Source organism: Budorcas taxicolor, chromosome 17 (assembly GCF_023091745.1).
Source record: "Budorcas taxicolor isolate Tak-1 chromosome 17, Takin1.1, whole genome shotgun sequence".
Taxonomy (NCBI): domain Eukaryota; kingdom Metazoa; phylum Chordata; class Mammalia; order Artiodactyla; family Bovidae; genus Budorcas; species Budorcas taxicolor.
The window spans coordinates 5,949,866-5,967,314 of record NC_068926.1 but is presented as its reverse complement, the minus strand read 5'-3'; the positions used below and the strand labels follow the sequence as shown (position 1 = coordinate 5,967,314).

Here is a 17,449-nt window from a genome sequence, read left to right as displayed (position 1 = left end):
TCTGAAAAAGAAATCAACTTCCTTTCTCTTCAAATTTGAAGTTTCAGGACTGTTTGCCTTTGTATTCATATGAACATAAATGGTATTTTATATTGTCTTCTTGGCTGATTTATAAAGCTGATCTATATAAAAATTTTGTGAAAATATAAATCTTGGTCGCACTGATTAATGTTATTTCTGTTTGCTGACAAAAATGAAACTATGATGCCTACAACTTCAACGAAGGAACTGCATCTAAACGATGCCTTCTTTATGTAGTCAGGGGTACACATACGATCATAGTCTATGATCAAGAAACAAAGATGCTTTATGTTACACAAAGACATTAAAACAAATAGGTATAAGTACTTCTGAAAGAAATGCTCTAAGAAATGTAATTGGAATGGGAAATCTGTGATTTTTGCGTGTGTGTGATGGGGTGAAAAGGGAGATGAATAACAGAAGATACACATGTGAAATTTTATATACTTCAAAACAATCACATAATGTAACTCACAGAGAAGTACAATCCAACAGAATTATGAAACTATTAGTCTTAAAGGGACTTAGGATAAACAAGCAACAAAATAAGAAAAAATCCTGCTGTTTTAATAAAATCAGAATTTTAAAAAAATCTACTAATGTAATGAATACACCAAGACAATTAAAGGTTGGACTTCAAATCAGCTGAGAAAAAAATCTTGGTAAAGGAACAATCAAATTAATGAAACTCAATAGCTTGGTCTCATGTATGACTTCTTCCAGTGGTGGAGAGAAGATACTTACTCCGTAAGTATACTTTAATCTGAAAATTATGCTAAACTATGGCAGCTTATCATTTACAGCCCCCTTTAACACTAATTAAGTGTTAAACTGACAATACTGAATACTGTAATTAGCACAACAACATCTAAAGAGGGTAGCTATTGATTTATATTTTCAAATAGCACCAATGAAGAAGATAATTGATAATCCTTACCTCTTTAGGGAGCAAGGAAATGAAGTCTCGTTGAAACTGGGGTTCTATCACTTGCATCATATGTTTTACCTGGGTTGGTTCACAACTATCAATAAGTTCATCTAAAGCAAGCAATTTCTCTGGTCCACTCCAGCTCTATCAAAGAGGAATTAGAAATTTTTATTACTTAAATAAATATCTCAAATTATAAACTCATAAAAGAAAATCAACATCTATACACACAATATAAAAAGTGGCTACTTACAAAAGAAGACACTGAAGTGTTAATCACTGAGCCTCTTCAAATTTACTAGCTATCTTTATTTTGTAAAAGCTTTGAGCTTGACAGAAAAATATTTCTGCATATTATTATAATTTTGATATGTTCATCTACCACCAAGATACTGGTTGAGAAATCAAAATTTTATTCAGAAACATTGGTTTGGACTATTGAGTAAAGAGAGAATTTTGAGAGATGATTTTCCTTTCTTCCCTTCCTTTCCAGTGGGCACCATAAAACTTCATGGTTTTAGTAAGGCACTCATCTGAGAGAAGACTAGCAGCATCGACTAGAGAAAAATTAATAACTGGCTAGAGTGCCCATTTGACACATATTTTCCACAAATTAAAAGGGCTTTGATTTGCTATGTGAAAATAATTTCAAATAAAAACAGCAAACAACAGTAAATGGCAGCTGACTTAACAGTAAAATCAGAATATGAAGAAAGGTTAAAATAAAAGAGAATAAGAAATAAAGTATATATCATGGAAAAACAAAAGCAATTATACCTCAAAAATATGAGCTCCATTAAACTATACTAATGGGGTTGCTTTTTCTTTCCCCTCAGTGAGGAACACCTGCCCAGAAATGCCATGATTCTTAAAAGGAAAAACTAGACAGACATGTGAATCATTTAAAACGTCAGGGCTCTCAGGCACAAAAGTCAAAGAAAACATTTAAGTAACTCTGAAACACTCAGATGAAGAAACATCCTTCAGCAAGTTGATATAGTACCTTTATGAATTATTATGTCCATTTGGAAATGGGAGAAGAGAGAACAATATGTAAGGTCTGGAGCTAGAAAAATCTGGATTTTGACATTCCATTTTTTGCTCAAACTAGGAACGTGGATTTTGTCATACATGAGATAGACAACAGTTGAAAACTGAGATATTCTGAGGTCACTGAACGCCTTTTTAAAGTATTTCTTAAAATACTTACCCCTTCAGAATCTGCAATGAATCCTATCTCTTCTATCTTAAAGTGTAGGCTAAACTAATAACTAGCAAACCCTTCAGCAGTACTTCCATAGCACTACTACATAATAATGTCACAAACATCTCACCTAATCATAAAAACTCTGGGGAGTATCTCCATTTTTACCTTCAAATATGAGGAAGCAGAGGCTCTAATAGGCTGTATTTTTTCTTTTACCTTGACACACATACCCAGAACATTCTCCTTGAGTACTCACTGTGTTTCCCTTTTGGTTAGGGTGAAAATTTATACATAGAAATTAAAAATATCCATATATGTGTATATGCACATACATGACCAATTAAAGGGCTTCCCTGGTGGTTCAGCTGGCAATGAATCCCCCTGTAACGTGGGAGACCTGGGTTCGATCCCTGGGTTGGGAAGATGCCCTGGAGAAGGGAAAGGCTACCCACTCCAGTATTCTGGCCTGGAGAATTCCATGAACTGTATAGTCTAGGGGTCGCAAAGAGTCAGACACAACTGAGTGACTTTTATTTTCTTCCTTCATTTGACCAGTTAAAAGTAGTTAATCTGAAGTTTATTTCACTGTTTTCCTCACACAGCTTCAAATCCTGGCTCAAAATTTACCTCTTTGACAAAACTTATGCTGATCAATTGCCACTCATCCGTGACTTAGTAACAGTACTACAAACTCTGAGTTATTGATTTACATTCCTCACAGGAAGAGGTCGGTTCTTCTAATATGCTGTTCTTCTCTATCTACATGATTAGGATTCATGGACACTAGTATAAAAACATGCCCTTTTTGGGTAATAGATAACTGCTGACTTGTTAATATACTATGCATGTTTAATATTTTTCTTTTTTTCAGTTAATGTATTATTTACCGTTTGTAAAAAAGGAATAGAAAAGCGGTATCAACGCCTGGTATATAAGTGCTGTGTGCCTATGTGCATGCTCAGTTGTGTCCCAGTCTCTGCGCCCCCATGGACTGTAGCCCGCCAGGCTCTTCTGTCCATGTAATTTTCCAGGCAAGAATACTGGAGTGGGTTGCCATTCCTTCTCGAGGGGATCTTCCCGACTCAGGGACTGAATACTCATCTCCTGCAAAGTTCTTTACCACTGAGCCACCAGGGAAGCCTCTGACAGGGATAAAAAAAGAATATATATATATAGGATTTTAGGGGCGGAAGTATACAATGAAAAAAACTAGATTAGAAGATAAATAACTAATTCAGATCTTAGGTAAATGTTAGAAACTGTGCCACAATCTTAAATATATATTTAAGGCAAAGGCCATGATGAAAATAATGCCCATAGAGCAAAATGCTTCTAAGACTTAAAACAATATTTTTTTGTTTTAAAATATTTGATAAGTTATATAAAATTTAAATTATATTTCAATTTGAATTACATATACATTCAGCAGATGTTACTTTATAACATTTTACTGAAACGTATACTACTAACAAAGAATCAGTAACATAAGCTGTAAGCTACAAATAAATGAGACTGTTTTCAAGGAACATACATATTCAACCTTCCAATTACTTAAGTCACATCTCTTAGGCAGTTCCAACAAAGGTCTGGACTACACAGCCCTAGATTTCCTCTCTCCAGCCTGGGTTTCTTCTCTGAATTCCAGACCTGTATATAAAATTGCTTATTCAACATATATTCTTGGGTATGTAATAGAAACTATATCCATGATCTTGCTCTTCAAATATGCAAGACCACAATCCTCCCCATTTCAGTAAAATGTTGTTATTAAATTAGCTTGGCCCAAAACTCTGGAGTCATCCTCAACTCCCTCACTCTCACCATCAGAGCTCTGATCCATCAGTTTCTTCTACGGTCATAAAATGCAAAATACACCCAGGATCTGACTATGACTACCATGGCCTAAGCTACTATTGTCTCTCACCTCGGTTATTCCTGTTTTGCCCTCCTAGTTCTGTTCTCCGCAGAACAGCTGGAGCGACAGTGCTGAAAGTCAACTCACTCTTCTGCTTGAAGCCCTCCCACTTCACTCGCAGTAAAAACCAAAGTCCTCAGGCTGGCCCACGAGGCTCTGCTTTCCTCTTCCTTTCCCACGTGTACTCTGCCTTAGCCAGAGATCCTCTTTCTGTGCCTCAAACACACCCAGCATGCCCTGCTTCAGAGCCTTTTCCTCTGATTCCTAGACTCTTCTTTCCCTAGGCACCCACATGCTTTACTTCCCCAATTCCTTCTCTAACACCTTCTCTGTGCAATTTTCAAAAATTGCAAACCATTTCGAAAGCCCCTCCCTTTCCTGACTAAAATTTTTCAGAAAAGAGTTTTTATTTTGTTCATTATTGTATCCCAAATTCAAATTAGGGCCTAGCACTTGACAGTTCTTCTGTAAATATTTGTTGAATAAATGAATGAATCCCCAAAGAGTCAGGAAATACTGCACCAATGCTATCTCAAAACTCTTTCCACAGAGAGTTTCTATTCTGTATACTGGATTGTATCACTGGGACTTGCTTGCTTAGTCTGCTTCCAATATTGGTTCCCAATTTTGACACATATGTGGTTTACCAGCAAGGGAAGGATTAGAACTTTGCAGTTAATGAATATATTAAAAAAAAATAACAAACCACATGGATCTTTAACGAGGTCTAGAGGAAAAAATACGATATTGGGGATCAGGAAACTGTAATTTTGGAGAAGATACTGCCACTAATTAGGCATCCAGTCACATCACTTCATGGCAAATAGATGAGGAAATAGTGGAAACAGTGGCTGACTAATTTTTGGGGCTCCAAAATCATTGTAAATGGTGACTGCAGCCATTAAATTAAAAGATGCTTACTCCTTGGAAGGAAAGTTATGACCAATCTAGACTGCATATTAAAAAGCAGAGACATTATTTTGCCAACAAAGGTCCATCTAGTTAAGGCTATGGTTTTTCCAATAGTCACCTATGGATGTGAGAGAGGGATGATAAAGAAAGCTGAGCGCCAAAGAACTGATGCTTTCAAACTTGTATTAGAGAAGACTCTTGAGAGTCCCTTGGATAGCAAGGAGATACAACCAGTCCATCCTAAAGGAGATCAGTGCTGAGTGATCACTGGAAGGACTGATGTTGAAGCTGAAACTCCAATATTTTGGCCACCTGATGCGAAGAGCTGACTATTGGAAAAGACCGTGATGCTGGGAAAGACTGAAGGCAGGAGGAGAAGGGGACGACAGTGGATGAGATGGTTGGGTGGCATCATCGACTCAATGGACATAAGTCTGAGTGAACTTCGGGAGTTGGTGATGGACAGGGAGGCCTTGCATGCTGCGGTCCATGGGGTTGCAAAGAGTCAGATATGATCGAGCAACTGAACTGACTGAACTGAATTAGGTTATAAGGTACTTCTGCTAAAGCTTTGCCAAGAGAACTCACTGGTCATAGCAAACACCCTCTTCCAACAACACAAGAGAAGACTCTACACACTGACATCACCAGATGGTCAACACTGAAATCAGACTGATTATATTCTTTGCAGCCAAAGATGGAGAGCTCTATACAGTCAGCAAAAACAAGACCAGGAGGTGACTGTGGCTCAGATCATGAACTCCTTATTGCCAAATTCACACTCAAATTGAAGAAAGTAGGGAAAACCGCTAGACCATTCAGGTATGACCTAAATCAAATCCCTTATGATTATACAGTGGAAGTGACAAATAGATTCAAGGAATTAGATCTGATAGACAGAATACCTGAAGAACTCTGGATGGAGGTTCATGACATTGTGTAGGAGGCAGGGATCAAGACCATCCCCAAGGAAAAGATATGCAAAAAAGCAAAACGGTTGTCTGAGGAGACTTTACAAATAGCTGTGAAGAGAAGAGAAGCAAAAGGTAAAGGAGAAAAGTAAAGATATACCCATTTGAATGCAGAGTTCCAAAGAATAGCAAGGAGAGATAAAAAAGCCTTCATCAGTGATCAATGCAAAGAAACAGAGGAAAACAACAGAATGGGAAAGACTAGAGGTCTCTTTAAGAAAATTAGAGATGCCAAGGGAACATTTCATGCAAAGATGAGCTCGATAAAGGACAGAAATGGTATGGCCCTAACAGAAGCAGAAGATATGAAGAAGAGGTGGCAAGAATACACAGAAGAACTGTACAAAAAAGATCTTCACGACCCAGATAATCACGATGGTGTGATCACTCACCTAGAGCCAGACATCCTGGAATGTGAAGTCAAGTGGGACTTAGGAAGCATCACTATGAACAAAGCTAGTGGAGGTGATGGAATTCCAATTGAGCTACTTCAAATCCTAAAAGATGATGCTGTGAAAGTGCTGCACTCAATATGCTAGCAAATTTGAAACACTCAGCAGTGGCCACAGGACTGGAAAAGGTCAGTTTTCATTCCAATCCCAAAGAAGAACAATGGCCAAGGATATTCAAACTACCGCACAATTGCACTCATCTCACATGCTAGCAAAGCAATGCTCAAAATTCTCCAAGCTAGGCTTCTACAGTATGCGAACTGTGAACTTCCAGATGTTCAAGCTGGATTTAGAAGAGGCAGAAGAACGAGAGATCAAATTGCCAACATCCGCTGGATCACTGAAAAAGCAAGAGAGTTCCAGAAAAACATCTACTTCTGCTTTATTGACTATGCTAAAGCCTCTGACTGTGTGGACCACAACAAACTGTGGAAATTCTTCTAGAGATGGGAATACCAGACCACCTGACCTTGCCTCCTGAGAAATCTTTATGCAGGTCAAGAAGCAACAGTTAGAACTGGACATAGAACAACAGACTGGTTCCAAATCAGGAAAGGAGTAAATCAAGGCTGTATATTGTCACCCTGCTTATTTAATTTATATGCAGAATAAATCATGAGAAATGCTGGGCTGGATGAAGCACAAGCTGGAATCAAGATTGCAGGGAGAAATATCAATAACCTCAGATATGCAGATGATATCACACTTATGTCAGAAAGCAAAGAACTAAAAAGCCTCTTGATGAAAGTGAAAGAGGAGCGTGAAAAAGTTGGCTTAAAATTCAACATTAAGAAAACGAAGATCATGGCATCCGGTCCCATCACTCCATGGTAAATAGATGGGAAACAGTGACAGACTTTATTTTGGGGGCTCCAAAATCACTGCAGATGGTGACTGCAGCCATGAAATTAAAAGACGCTTACTCCTTGGAAGGAAAGTTATGACCAACCTAGACAGCATATTAAAAAGCAGAGATGTTACTTTGCCAACAAAGGTCCTTCTAGTCAAAGCTATGGTTCTTCCAGTAGTCGTGTGGATGTGAGAGTTGGACTATAAAGAAAGCTGAGCGCCAAAGAATTGATGCTTTTGAATTGTGGTGTTGGAGAAGACTCTTGAGAGTCCCTTGGACTGCTAGGAGATCCAACGCGTCAATCCTAAAGGAAATCAGTCCTGAATATTCATTGAAAGGACTGATGCTGAAGCTGAAACTCCAATACTCTGGCCACTTGATACAAAGAGCTGACTCATTTGAAAAGACCCTGATGCTGGGAAAGATTGAGGGCAGGAGGAGAAGGGGACGACAGAGGATGAGATGGTTCGATGGCATCACTGACTCAATGTACATGAGTTTGGGTGGACTCCAGGAGTTGGTGGTGGACAGGGAGGCCTGGCATGCTCCAGGGTAGTTGCAAAGAGTTGGACATGACTGAGCAACCGAACTGAACTGAATTTACTTCTGTAGGCCTTAGTTTCTTTATCTGAAAAAGTGTTGGAGAGTCTCATAATTAATTTATTTCTGCTCTGAAAAGTAGTGGTTCTTATAAAGGAAAAAGCATTTTCCTTTGGTCTCACATGGCAAAATTAGTGGGAGCATATTGAAGGGGATAGGAAAAACATTCCAAATTCAGAAAGGATCAAGATAAACAGAATTTAATTTGTGTACAAAATTAAAATGCAGACTTGAAAACTCCCCATGAAAGTATTGTTTGATTTCAGGTAATTAGAGAGTGCCTGAAAGTAGTAGAGAAGAGTAGAAGGAGCCCTGAACTGTAATCAGGGGCTTAGTTTCACTAGCAAACTCACTGTAGAAGTGCAGGGAAGCCCCTTAATCAGTCTGCGTCTCAGAGACCCCCACCTTGTGTATAATGAGGGGCTTGATCAGACCAGTGGTTCCCAGGTGCTGGCTGAGTGGTGCAAGAATCAGGGAGCCCTCCAATCCACCACCAAAGAGGTGGTCACGGTGGGGCTGGGAGCATGTTATGCTTTAAATAACCAGCCCTCCAGTAGTGGTGCGGATGATTCACAAGCGAGCAGTGGTGATCAGTGGGGATGACCCTTGGCAGCACCTCATTCAGATACACACATTCTATGCCTTCAGGCAGTCCAGCACCTGAGTTTCATGTGCTGAAGAACTCATTTCTCTAGTACCTCCAGAAGATGGTTATCTAGTCTGTTTGAACAGTTTCATGACTAGAATACTTAGTATCTCCATTCTTCTCTGGGTCAGTTCTAATTGTTAAGTTCAAATTTACATCAAAATCCAACTCAAAGAATATAATCCAGGTTTTGTTTGCTGAAGAAATCAATAATCGGTCTGAGTCTACTTTTACATAGAAGTCTTCAAGATGCTAGACAGAAACATTTTCCCTTAGTCCTCTCTGGCTACGTACATGACCTTCTTCCACTCTTTCTCACCTAACAGGGCTTCTTGATCGGACTGTTTCAGATACAACAGCAAAGCAGTTCTGTATTCATTTACTTCTGGCACTATCTGTTTTAATATTTTGTTGATTACCAAATAAAAGAGATCCAAATAAGTTAGAAAACATGTACAATTTCTAAGTGTTACCATAAAACCTAAGTCCTCCAAAGAGTAGTTTTTACTCCACTTTTAATTTCAAAACACAGAAGTATTTTCTGTTGTATTATTGAAAATATATTAAGGAGTGTAACAGGTATTTTCAAAGTACATCATAGTTTTAATACAATACAAATAGGCTTTGATTAAAATAATGTTGATACTGTTAATCTGATGACATTTGTATGAAGCTAGTGTTAATAGCCTCTTCTTAGATCTGAGAAAACTGAGGCTCACAAAGGATACTTCTTTTATTGAGTTTCTACTGTATTTTCAAGTATAGCTTTAAGCACATTTACACGTTTTCTCTCTTTTGACAACTTTTAGTGTTGTATCTGTTTCACGGAGGATAAGAACAATGGCAAGAGTGGTTACATAATATCAATGAAATTACCCAGTTATTATGAGGCAAAGCCAGAATTGGTACTAAAAGCGTCTCCTTCTAAGTCAAAGTGCTTCTCATTATATCAGGATACTTCTGAATATCACTTTCAGAGAATGTTAATATACCTTTACCTAGTCTAACATCTGCAACTGAAAAACTATATATTAACACTCAAATGACGTAAACAAAACAAAACAATGACCAATCCTCTGCTCCCAAATTAATAATCTGAAAGCATCAATCTGGTGTTGCCAAAAAAAAAAAAAAATCAATGGCAACTGAAAATTCAAACAGTACAAAATTTTTGGACTTTTTTAGTTTTGTTTCTAATTGGCACTTCTATTTTAGAGTGGCATTCTGTTTCAATTTCCTTTTATCTAAAATGGTGTATCATTTGTTCTTATTCAATTTATAAATTGAGAACAGAATACTTTGTCAGAATAGATGGAGCTGGACCAAAACAATGCTGTATCACTGTCTTAGGAGCAATAGCAGAACAGTAAGGGGACAAGTTCTCCCATTTTGCTTGTTATGCCACGGAAAAGGCATCATTAAACGCCCCACAGCACATCTGTAGAAATCAAGCCAGTTTAATTATCCCTCAACTATACTACATAGGTCAACTCATGACTCCCCCACTTTACTATGAAATTATCTCTCTCCAAGTTAAGCATTAAAGCATCGCAAGCCTTTAGGCAAGTGATTCATTCCTAGTTACTCCGGCACCAGCCCTGAAAATAAAGGGCAGGAGGCAGCACACTGAGGCCATGGGTGTGTCAGGCAGATTAAGGACTAAGGTCTTGATCTATCTGTCTAGCTGACCTTCTGTCGCTAGTAAATTTTTTTGCTACAGAATAGTTATGTGAAAAAAATATAGTATTAAGCCTTCCGGATAATTCTGTATGTTAGTTTACTAAGTATCATTCATTCTAAACAATTTTTTTTTTAAGTTTACAATTAACATTTCTCAAGTTGAGATGCATCTAATAATCTATGGTATCTCAGATCTGATGACCTAATACAGTACACGGTACCATGAGGACATTTCATTAAGAAAAGCATAAGTGAGCTAAATAAGCAAACACTGAACAAAGGATTCCCTAAAACACCCTCAATGCAAAATAGGGCACAAAAGCTCTCTACTATAGATCAGCATTTCAGAGTGTTCTCTTAAAATTGGTGAAAACTAAATAGCTAGCAAAGAATATTCTGGAACTCTCTGAAACACTGGTGGGAAAAAAGGCCCATACTACATACAAATTAAGTTACAGTCTAGACTGCCTTCTGGTAAGATCTGCATATAAAACACGTATTTTGGAGGTGTCTGCACTGATGACAGGACTACTACTGATAGCGTAACTCCCCATCACGTTGGCACTCTCCTATAAAAACTACATGAACACTTCATGTTCTCAAGTGCTGTGCTGCTCACACTGTATGTGTGTGTAAGCATGACAATGCACACTCATGTTCCTGTCTCCTTGGCTCAATCAGAGATGATACAACCGTTAAAGCATTTCTTTCAGGCGTTGTAAGTGTCTGAGTTCTTTTTCACCTCTAATGGTGGCGGGGGTGGGGGGGGGGGATACACCTCTTTTTAAAAGAATGAGACCAAAAATTTGGAATTCTGAGGGCATGTTTAGGAAAAGATTAAAATAAAATAAAATAAATCATGAACCTGAGGTAAAAGAACTTAGATGAGGGGAGAGAATAATTCTTATGAAAGTAAGTTTAATTAACAAACGACTATGAAAACAAAACAAAAAGCTTTGTAATTGTAGTGGTTCATAACATCATAACTGTAAAGTGCAACTTTCATGCCTCGAAGCCATAGATTCTCAAGTTCAATAGCTGCTATTCTGGGCTAGATTACTCTGTGTTGAGGGTGGCTGTCCTTCACACTGACTCCACCCATCAGATGCCAGCCGTGTCCTGCACCCCAACCTCGGAGTTGCAACAGCTAAAAATGTTTCAACCACGGGAAAATTTGCCCCCTGTTGAGAAGTGCTGCTCTAACCTTTCAGTTATCAACTGGAATTAAAAAAAGGTTATTCTAGTTTCTCTGAAATTACCTGAAGAGTAGAAAACAATTTTAGAAATCCATTTTAAAGAAACATTGCTTCAAGTACGTTTTCCAGCTACAGAAGAAAAAAACTGGGACATTTAGTATTTGCTCAAGTATTTAAAATATTGGGATCTATATAAATGGGCACTTAAAAATCAGAAATAAACAAAATCCATAAAGTATCTTTTTTTTCAACCATTATTCCCCTAGGATTCAGAAAATATCATCAATCGAACAGTCAGACGTAAGGAAATATATTAATTTACACTAGTATGGTGGCTATAATCAGAGATGCCTTCACTTTACATACTTTATATTATTTACTATTTACAAAGAACGTTTAATCCATGCCAACTACTTTGCTAAATACTTGATTTCTATGCATTATCTCACTAGAAGAAGAGATAAATTAATATCGCTATCATGAGAGAAAAAATTCCTAAGATTCAAGGTTTGGTTGTAACCAATCTTCCTGGTAAACTTTCCCAAACTTTATATGGTAGTAAAATATAGTAAGCAGAATTCTGGGCACAATAAGCTACATACAAGCATGGCATCTATGGAAAAAAGTTGCATCAACTCTTGGAGGCTATGAGGGTAATGGTGATGGATGTTACTACCAGTGACTAATACTCCTAAATGCTTAACTTCCAAACCATGCAGTTTAGAAAACAAGTACATTCACTAACACCAGAAATCCAAACATAAAAGAGAAAAAGAAATACCTTATTATCTAAAAAGCAATGAACAGTGCAAATGGACACTTTACACAAAATAAACACTGGACCCTCTTGATTAATACAGTTAAAATTTAAAGTTGAGTTCCCCTGTATTCAATAGCATTTTTTAATTGAGATATACTTCACAAACATAAAATTCACCATTTCAATGTACACTTCAATAGCTCCCAACACATCCATCGTGTTGTGTAGCCATCACCACTGTCCAATTCCAGATCACTTGCATCACCCTTGAAAGAAGCCCAGTACCCACTGGCAGTCTACCCTCCAAACGTCACCTAGCGATCACTAACTAGTCTACCTTCTGTCTGCAATGGATTTGTCTGTTCTAGAGATTTCACATAATCACACATTATGTGGCCTTTTGTGTCTGACCCCCTTCACTTAGCACATGGTTTTGAGGGCTCATCCATGGCGTAGCATGTTCCTTTTCATGGCTGAACAATCCCTTACTGTCACAGCAACTAAGTGAAGCATTTCAAGCACTGTGCTCAGACATGTCACCTGAAACATCTTCAGCCATTCCTGGAGGCCTGTCGGTGGTTGCACAGATGTGATTCGGCGTCGTTGTTGCCCTTGACCATTGGCTGCTCTCAGGTCTCCAAAAGTCGTTGGTGTTGCTGAACACGGTACAAGCCCAGTGGTACTGCACAAATACAAGGGTGGAAGCAAAGACAGATATTTATTAAGAATTATGGGCTCTAATAAGAATGAGATGATATGGTATATTTCAAACATCAGATTATTATTTTTACTTGCTTATTCCCAGAAAGCAAGGATACACAAAACTTATTCTGCTATTCTTAGGTAAGTTTCCTCCCTCCTACATAACCAGCTGTTTTTATCCCAGCACAGCTAATTGCAACCAAATGGCAGAATCTCTATGGCAAAACTGCAAGTTGTTGATAACATACCAATAATGTTAAAATACTTTCTTAGAAGATTCAGGTTCCACTTGTCTTATGACTGGTCTTTAGGAACATTATTAAACAAAAGTTTAAATTTCTTTCATAAAAAGGTGTGTAAGACTTATTAATGCTTTAAAATATCGTAAGTAGTAGTATGTTCAAAGGCTTTAGACATTTCACTGGTCACATTATTCCTTAAGTTTTCCCCTGATGCCTTCTAAATTATTTATATTTGTCTATTCTTCTCTAAGTTTCTATTGTTATTATTAAGCTTAGTCTAGATAGTATTTGATAAGAGTGAGCCTTGATTAGAAATGTATTTATTAAAACAGGTAGGTAGTGAGAACATATTATAAGCAAAATTAAGTGAAATGAGATCATCAAAATACTTTTATCCAATAATTTAAATTCTGAGACAGTAAACACACACACACACACACACAAATCTGAAATTCAATTAATTCTGACAACTAATAAAGTAAGTAAATACTCTATTTTAGAGACGTGTAGAAAAAAGGAGCAGAAAGATTAAGTTAACAAAATTACATTTGCAAAGTAATCTTCAGTTTATTGAGCTAAGACAGTACAGTGTTTAAAATCCAAAGAACATATAAATTATATCCTAATAGTTAAGTATTAAGGTCTGAAAAATTACTAAAGTAATCTCAATTCTTTTCTATCTAGCATATCTCATTATTTTGCTTAAAAATGCATCTCAGTCACCAGAAAAATACAAAAACTTCATATCTACCACTTTTAAATCTTTTAACATTATTCATCTAAGATGGTCTCTAACATAAAACAATTAAATCTATTTTTTCTTCTATCAAATTTTAAAGGTAAGCTCTATTTTCTCCTCTGAAATGAAACAGAATGTGATTATAACTTAAATTTTCTAATAAAAATAATAAAAAATCAGTCTCATTTTATTATTAGAAAATCTTTCAACAAAATTAAAGAACATCAAATATACACTGACCAAGTCTCTAAAAAGACATGGCAATCAATATGCTGTCTGGTTTTCTTTAGTAAGACTGTGTTAAAAGGTTAAAAATAAAACTTTCTCCTATGCAAGTACTTTCTTAATAGAAAAAAGTAAGAGACGGAAGAAAAACTTTACTAAAACATGTTCTATGGTAAAAATTCAGCATTCATTTATAAATGGCCTTGAAAACAACTGAACCATTTAATACTTCCGCCCTGGTATTAGTCTTATTAATAGAAGACCAAAATTATATGGTTGACTGAAATCTATACACTAAAAAAATAGCTTAAACATTAAACTCAGCATTCTCATCCAAGAAACAGTTTACCAAGACCAGTAGAAAAAAGCAAAAATGAAGTGAATAGTTTCACCTATCACTCCACACCCTCTGGTGAAAGTGCCAGAACACAGTGAAATTGTCAGAAGGCAAAGCATAAGCAAGAGAGGGGGACAGTTAACAAGGGAAAATCACAACAAAAAGCATCTTCTGAATAAGCAAGAAATAGCCTTATTGTTCTCTTCTGTATCATTTTTGCATTTTTGGTATATAAAACTATTCTAATTATCATGATTTCTAAATTTCAACAAAAGGCATCTGAAAGGAATATTTTCCAGAACTGAATGAAATAAAAGTATAAACTGTTCCCTGGAAGAAAAGAGATGTAATCTGTAACAATGTTTAATCACAAGTCTGAGTAATGTTAGTTTTATTGCATTTTAAAGAATAACTCTAAATAAAAATGTTGAGGGGGAAAAAAAAGAAATGTCACCATCATGAAGTTCTTACGGTTTCTATATCTAATTTTCAATCAATCATTTGAAGTGACAAATATGCCAACAAGACTCATAAAAAGCCCTTAAGATGCTTTTGTCATTTAAATTTTAAAACACCGCATTCCAAATGACATCCAAAGCCATTTTTAATTGGCTGGGTAATAGATACTGTGCTTAAGTTAGCCTAATTAGTGTGAGAGAGGGAAAAGTTTTATACTGATGCAAAATCCAAAAATGATGGAATGGTGCAGGAAACAAGACTACAATTGTATTGAGTTGTTATGGAAACTATTCTACTGATGTAGAAATGTATGTGTTAAAACATAAGGCTTACAAAGCGAATAAAGGGCGGTTTCTAACATAGTAATCTCATGAAATAAGATTTAGTTAGTAATTGTGAGGTCTACTTCACTGCTACTAAATGTATCTTCAGTTAGTCATATATAACTATCTACCCTCGACCAGCTGTTGCTATAGAAACAAGATACATTTGCTCATATCCATATATCAGGACTTACTTTTTAGAATTCCTTCAAAATTATAATTTAAAACTTTTGTTGATAAGAGAACTTCTGTGTGTGTCTTACTTCAATGTATTAGTAACAAAATGTATACCCACAGTGGTAGTCCTTCTTCTCCTTATTTAAAATGTATGTTTCCCAATTTTCAGTGATGGCAAAATGTGCTAAACAGTCAACAGCACTAGTGACATTATAACTCTATGAGAATAAAGTGAATGAAAGCTGTTCAGAATCATCAGCTCTTTTAAAGAAACATGAGAATAGGGAGAGAATCAAATTATACTTAATATTACCTTGTATATTCTGAGACTTTGCATGGTTTCTTTCCCAAAGAAAAAGAGCGGACCTCAGAACCATGGTCCAACTTTCTTTTCATCTATAAGGTAAAACAAATGAGATATGTTAAAAAAATAATCACCTGTCCAATTATTAAATCTTAATGTTAGCATCAGTAATACTAAAAAAAAAAAACCCTTAAATTTTCATATGTCTGCAATATTAATTAGGCATAGCTAATTCATATAGAAAATAAATGTTTCATAGTTTCTTCTATTATTTCTACTTTGTTTTACTCTTTACAAGTCTGGAGAAGTGAATTTCTCCCCCTAATATTTGTGCAGAATAGGGTATGGTGATTTAAAAATTGAAACCCATCGTACATATTCCTTGAGAGTAATACACCTTTCACATTTGCTGGTTTAAGGACCAATACACGGGAATATGTCAAGTTAACCCACACAGAAAAGAACCATATTCAACATGCTGTTCTTAGTGATTTTCATTCTCCTTTAAAAGACATATTTAATTTCAAAATTAGAACGGAAGTAACAGTCAGTGACTTAAAACACATTATTACAAAAGGGGAAAGAGAATAATGTAAATAGAATGCTCTTGAAAAGTAATTATGATAAGGCATAAAAAATGACTGTGGGCAATGAGGACAGTACAAAAAGTCAATCCATAATAAGAGGGAAACCTAGAGATAATACAGTAAAGGTAGGAAAAAACCATCCGTTGATATTCACACAGAATATACAGCTCTGCTGACTATGTATTATAGATACTGAGGACAAAACAGTCTAACTTGAAAACCAACAAGAAAAACAGAAAGATTTTAAAAGAATGAGTTATGCATCTTTGTAAGGTATATCCAACATTTGTAGTTTTGAAGTATTTCATTATGCTACATAGATATGTAATACTGTAAATATATTCAGAATTACATTTTGTCATCAATATTGAAATATCTACTTTTTATATTTTACTGTTGGTTAATGGAGGTCATCTTACTATAGATATGTTATAAAACTATATAAAATAAGATCTGATGAACTTGAACAACTTATATTTTAGTAATCCTTCTAAGATTTGTGCTTGCTAATTAATTACTATACTACTGAAAATGATGGGAAGAGGGGAATCTCCAGAGTGATAGAAAGTTATCCTCAATTTTCTAATAAGGTGAAAACCCCTGCTTTGCAGTAGCCTTATTTTCTTACCTACTGCTTCACATGGGAACATCATAACACAGTATGCTACACTGTAAATACTAAAAAGAACCAATAAGACTCTAAATATCTTTTTGAATCATATTCTAGATAATAAAAACTGTGTTTCTATCATCACGAAGAAAGTCTTCTAGAACACAGGGATTATTTTACAATGTTAGAGGCAAGACATGAGGGTATGACAAGCTCATCCACAATTTATACCTTAGTTCACGAAAATACCGACTGAAAGAAATGGAACTGGTCTTATTTCAACCCTTCAGAAGTTTCTGTACTTATAACATTGTTCTAAAGTGACTCCTCTCAAAACCCACTATTTTCTTTCCCCAAATAATTTTAATAAAAAGCAAAAATAAATACTTCAATATATAGGGTAGCCACGTGTTTACACATGTATAAATTATAGACATACACACATACACAAAAATTTATTCATCAGGAAGGTCAGTACAGATTACCTTAAAAATCTATTTTTATAACTTCTATGGATCCTCATTTTTAAGATTATGTTGATAAATTTTGATATTCATTGTAATTAAGTTAGGAATACTGGCTTTCAGAACTTCTGGGATATCTTGT

General features: G+C 35.9%; 1 protein-coding gene across 2 annotated transcripts in view; it reads right to left on the bottom strand.

Moving 5' to 3' along the window:
- FBXW7 (F-box and WD repeat domain containing 7) overlaps positions 1–17,449 on the bottom strand; it is a 219,574-nt gene that overhangs the window by 15,071 nt on the left and 187,054 nt on the right. For both annotated transcript variants that reach the window (XM_052654428.1, XM_052654429.1), the window contains 3 exons: positions 15,656–15,738; positions 12,679–12,820; positions 959–1,093 (listed from right to left, as the gene is read on the bottom strand). In XM_052654428.1, the coding sequence (XP_052510388.1) occupies positions 959–1,093; positions 12,679–12,820; positions 15,656–15,738 (360 nt within the window). The remainder of the gene's footprint in view (positions 1–958; positions 1,094–12,678; positions 12,821–15,655; positions 15,739–17,449) is intronic.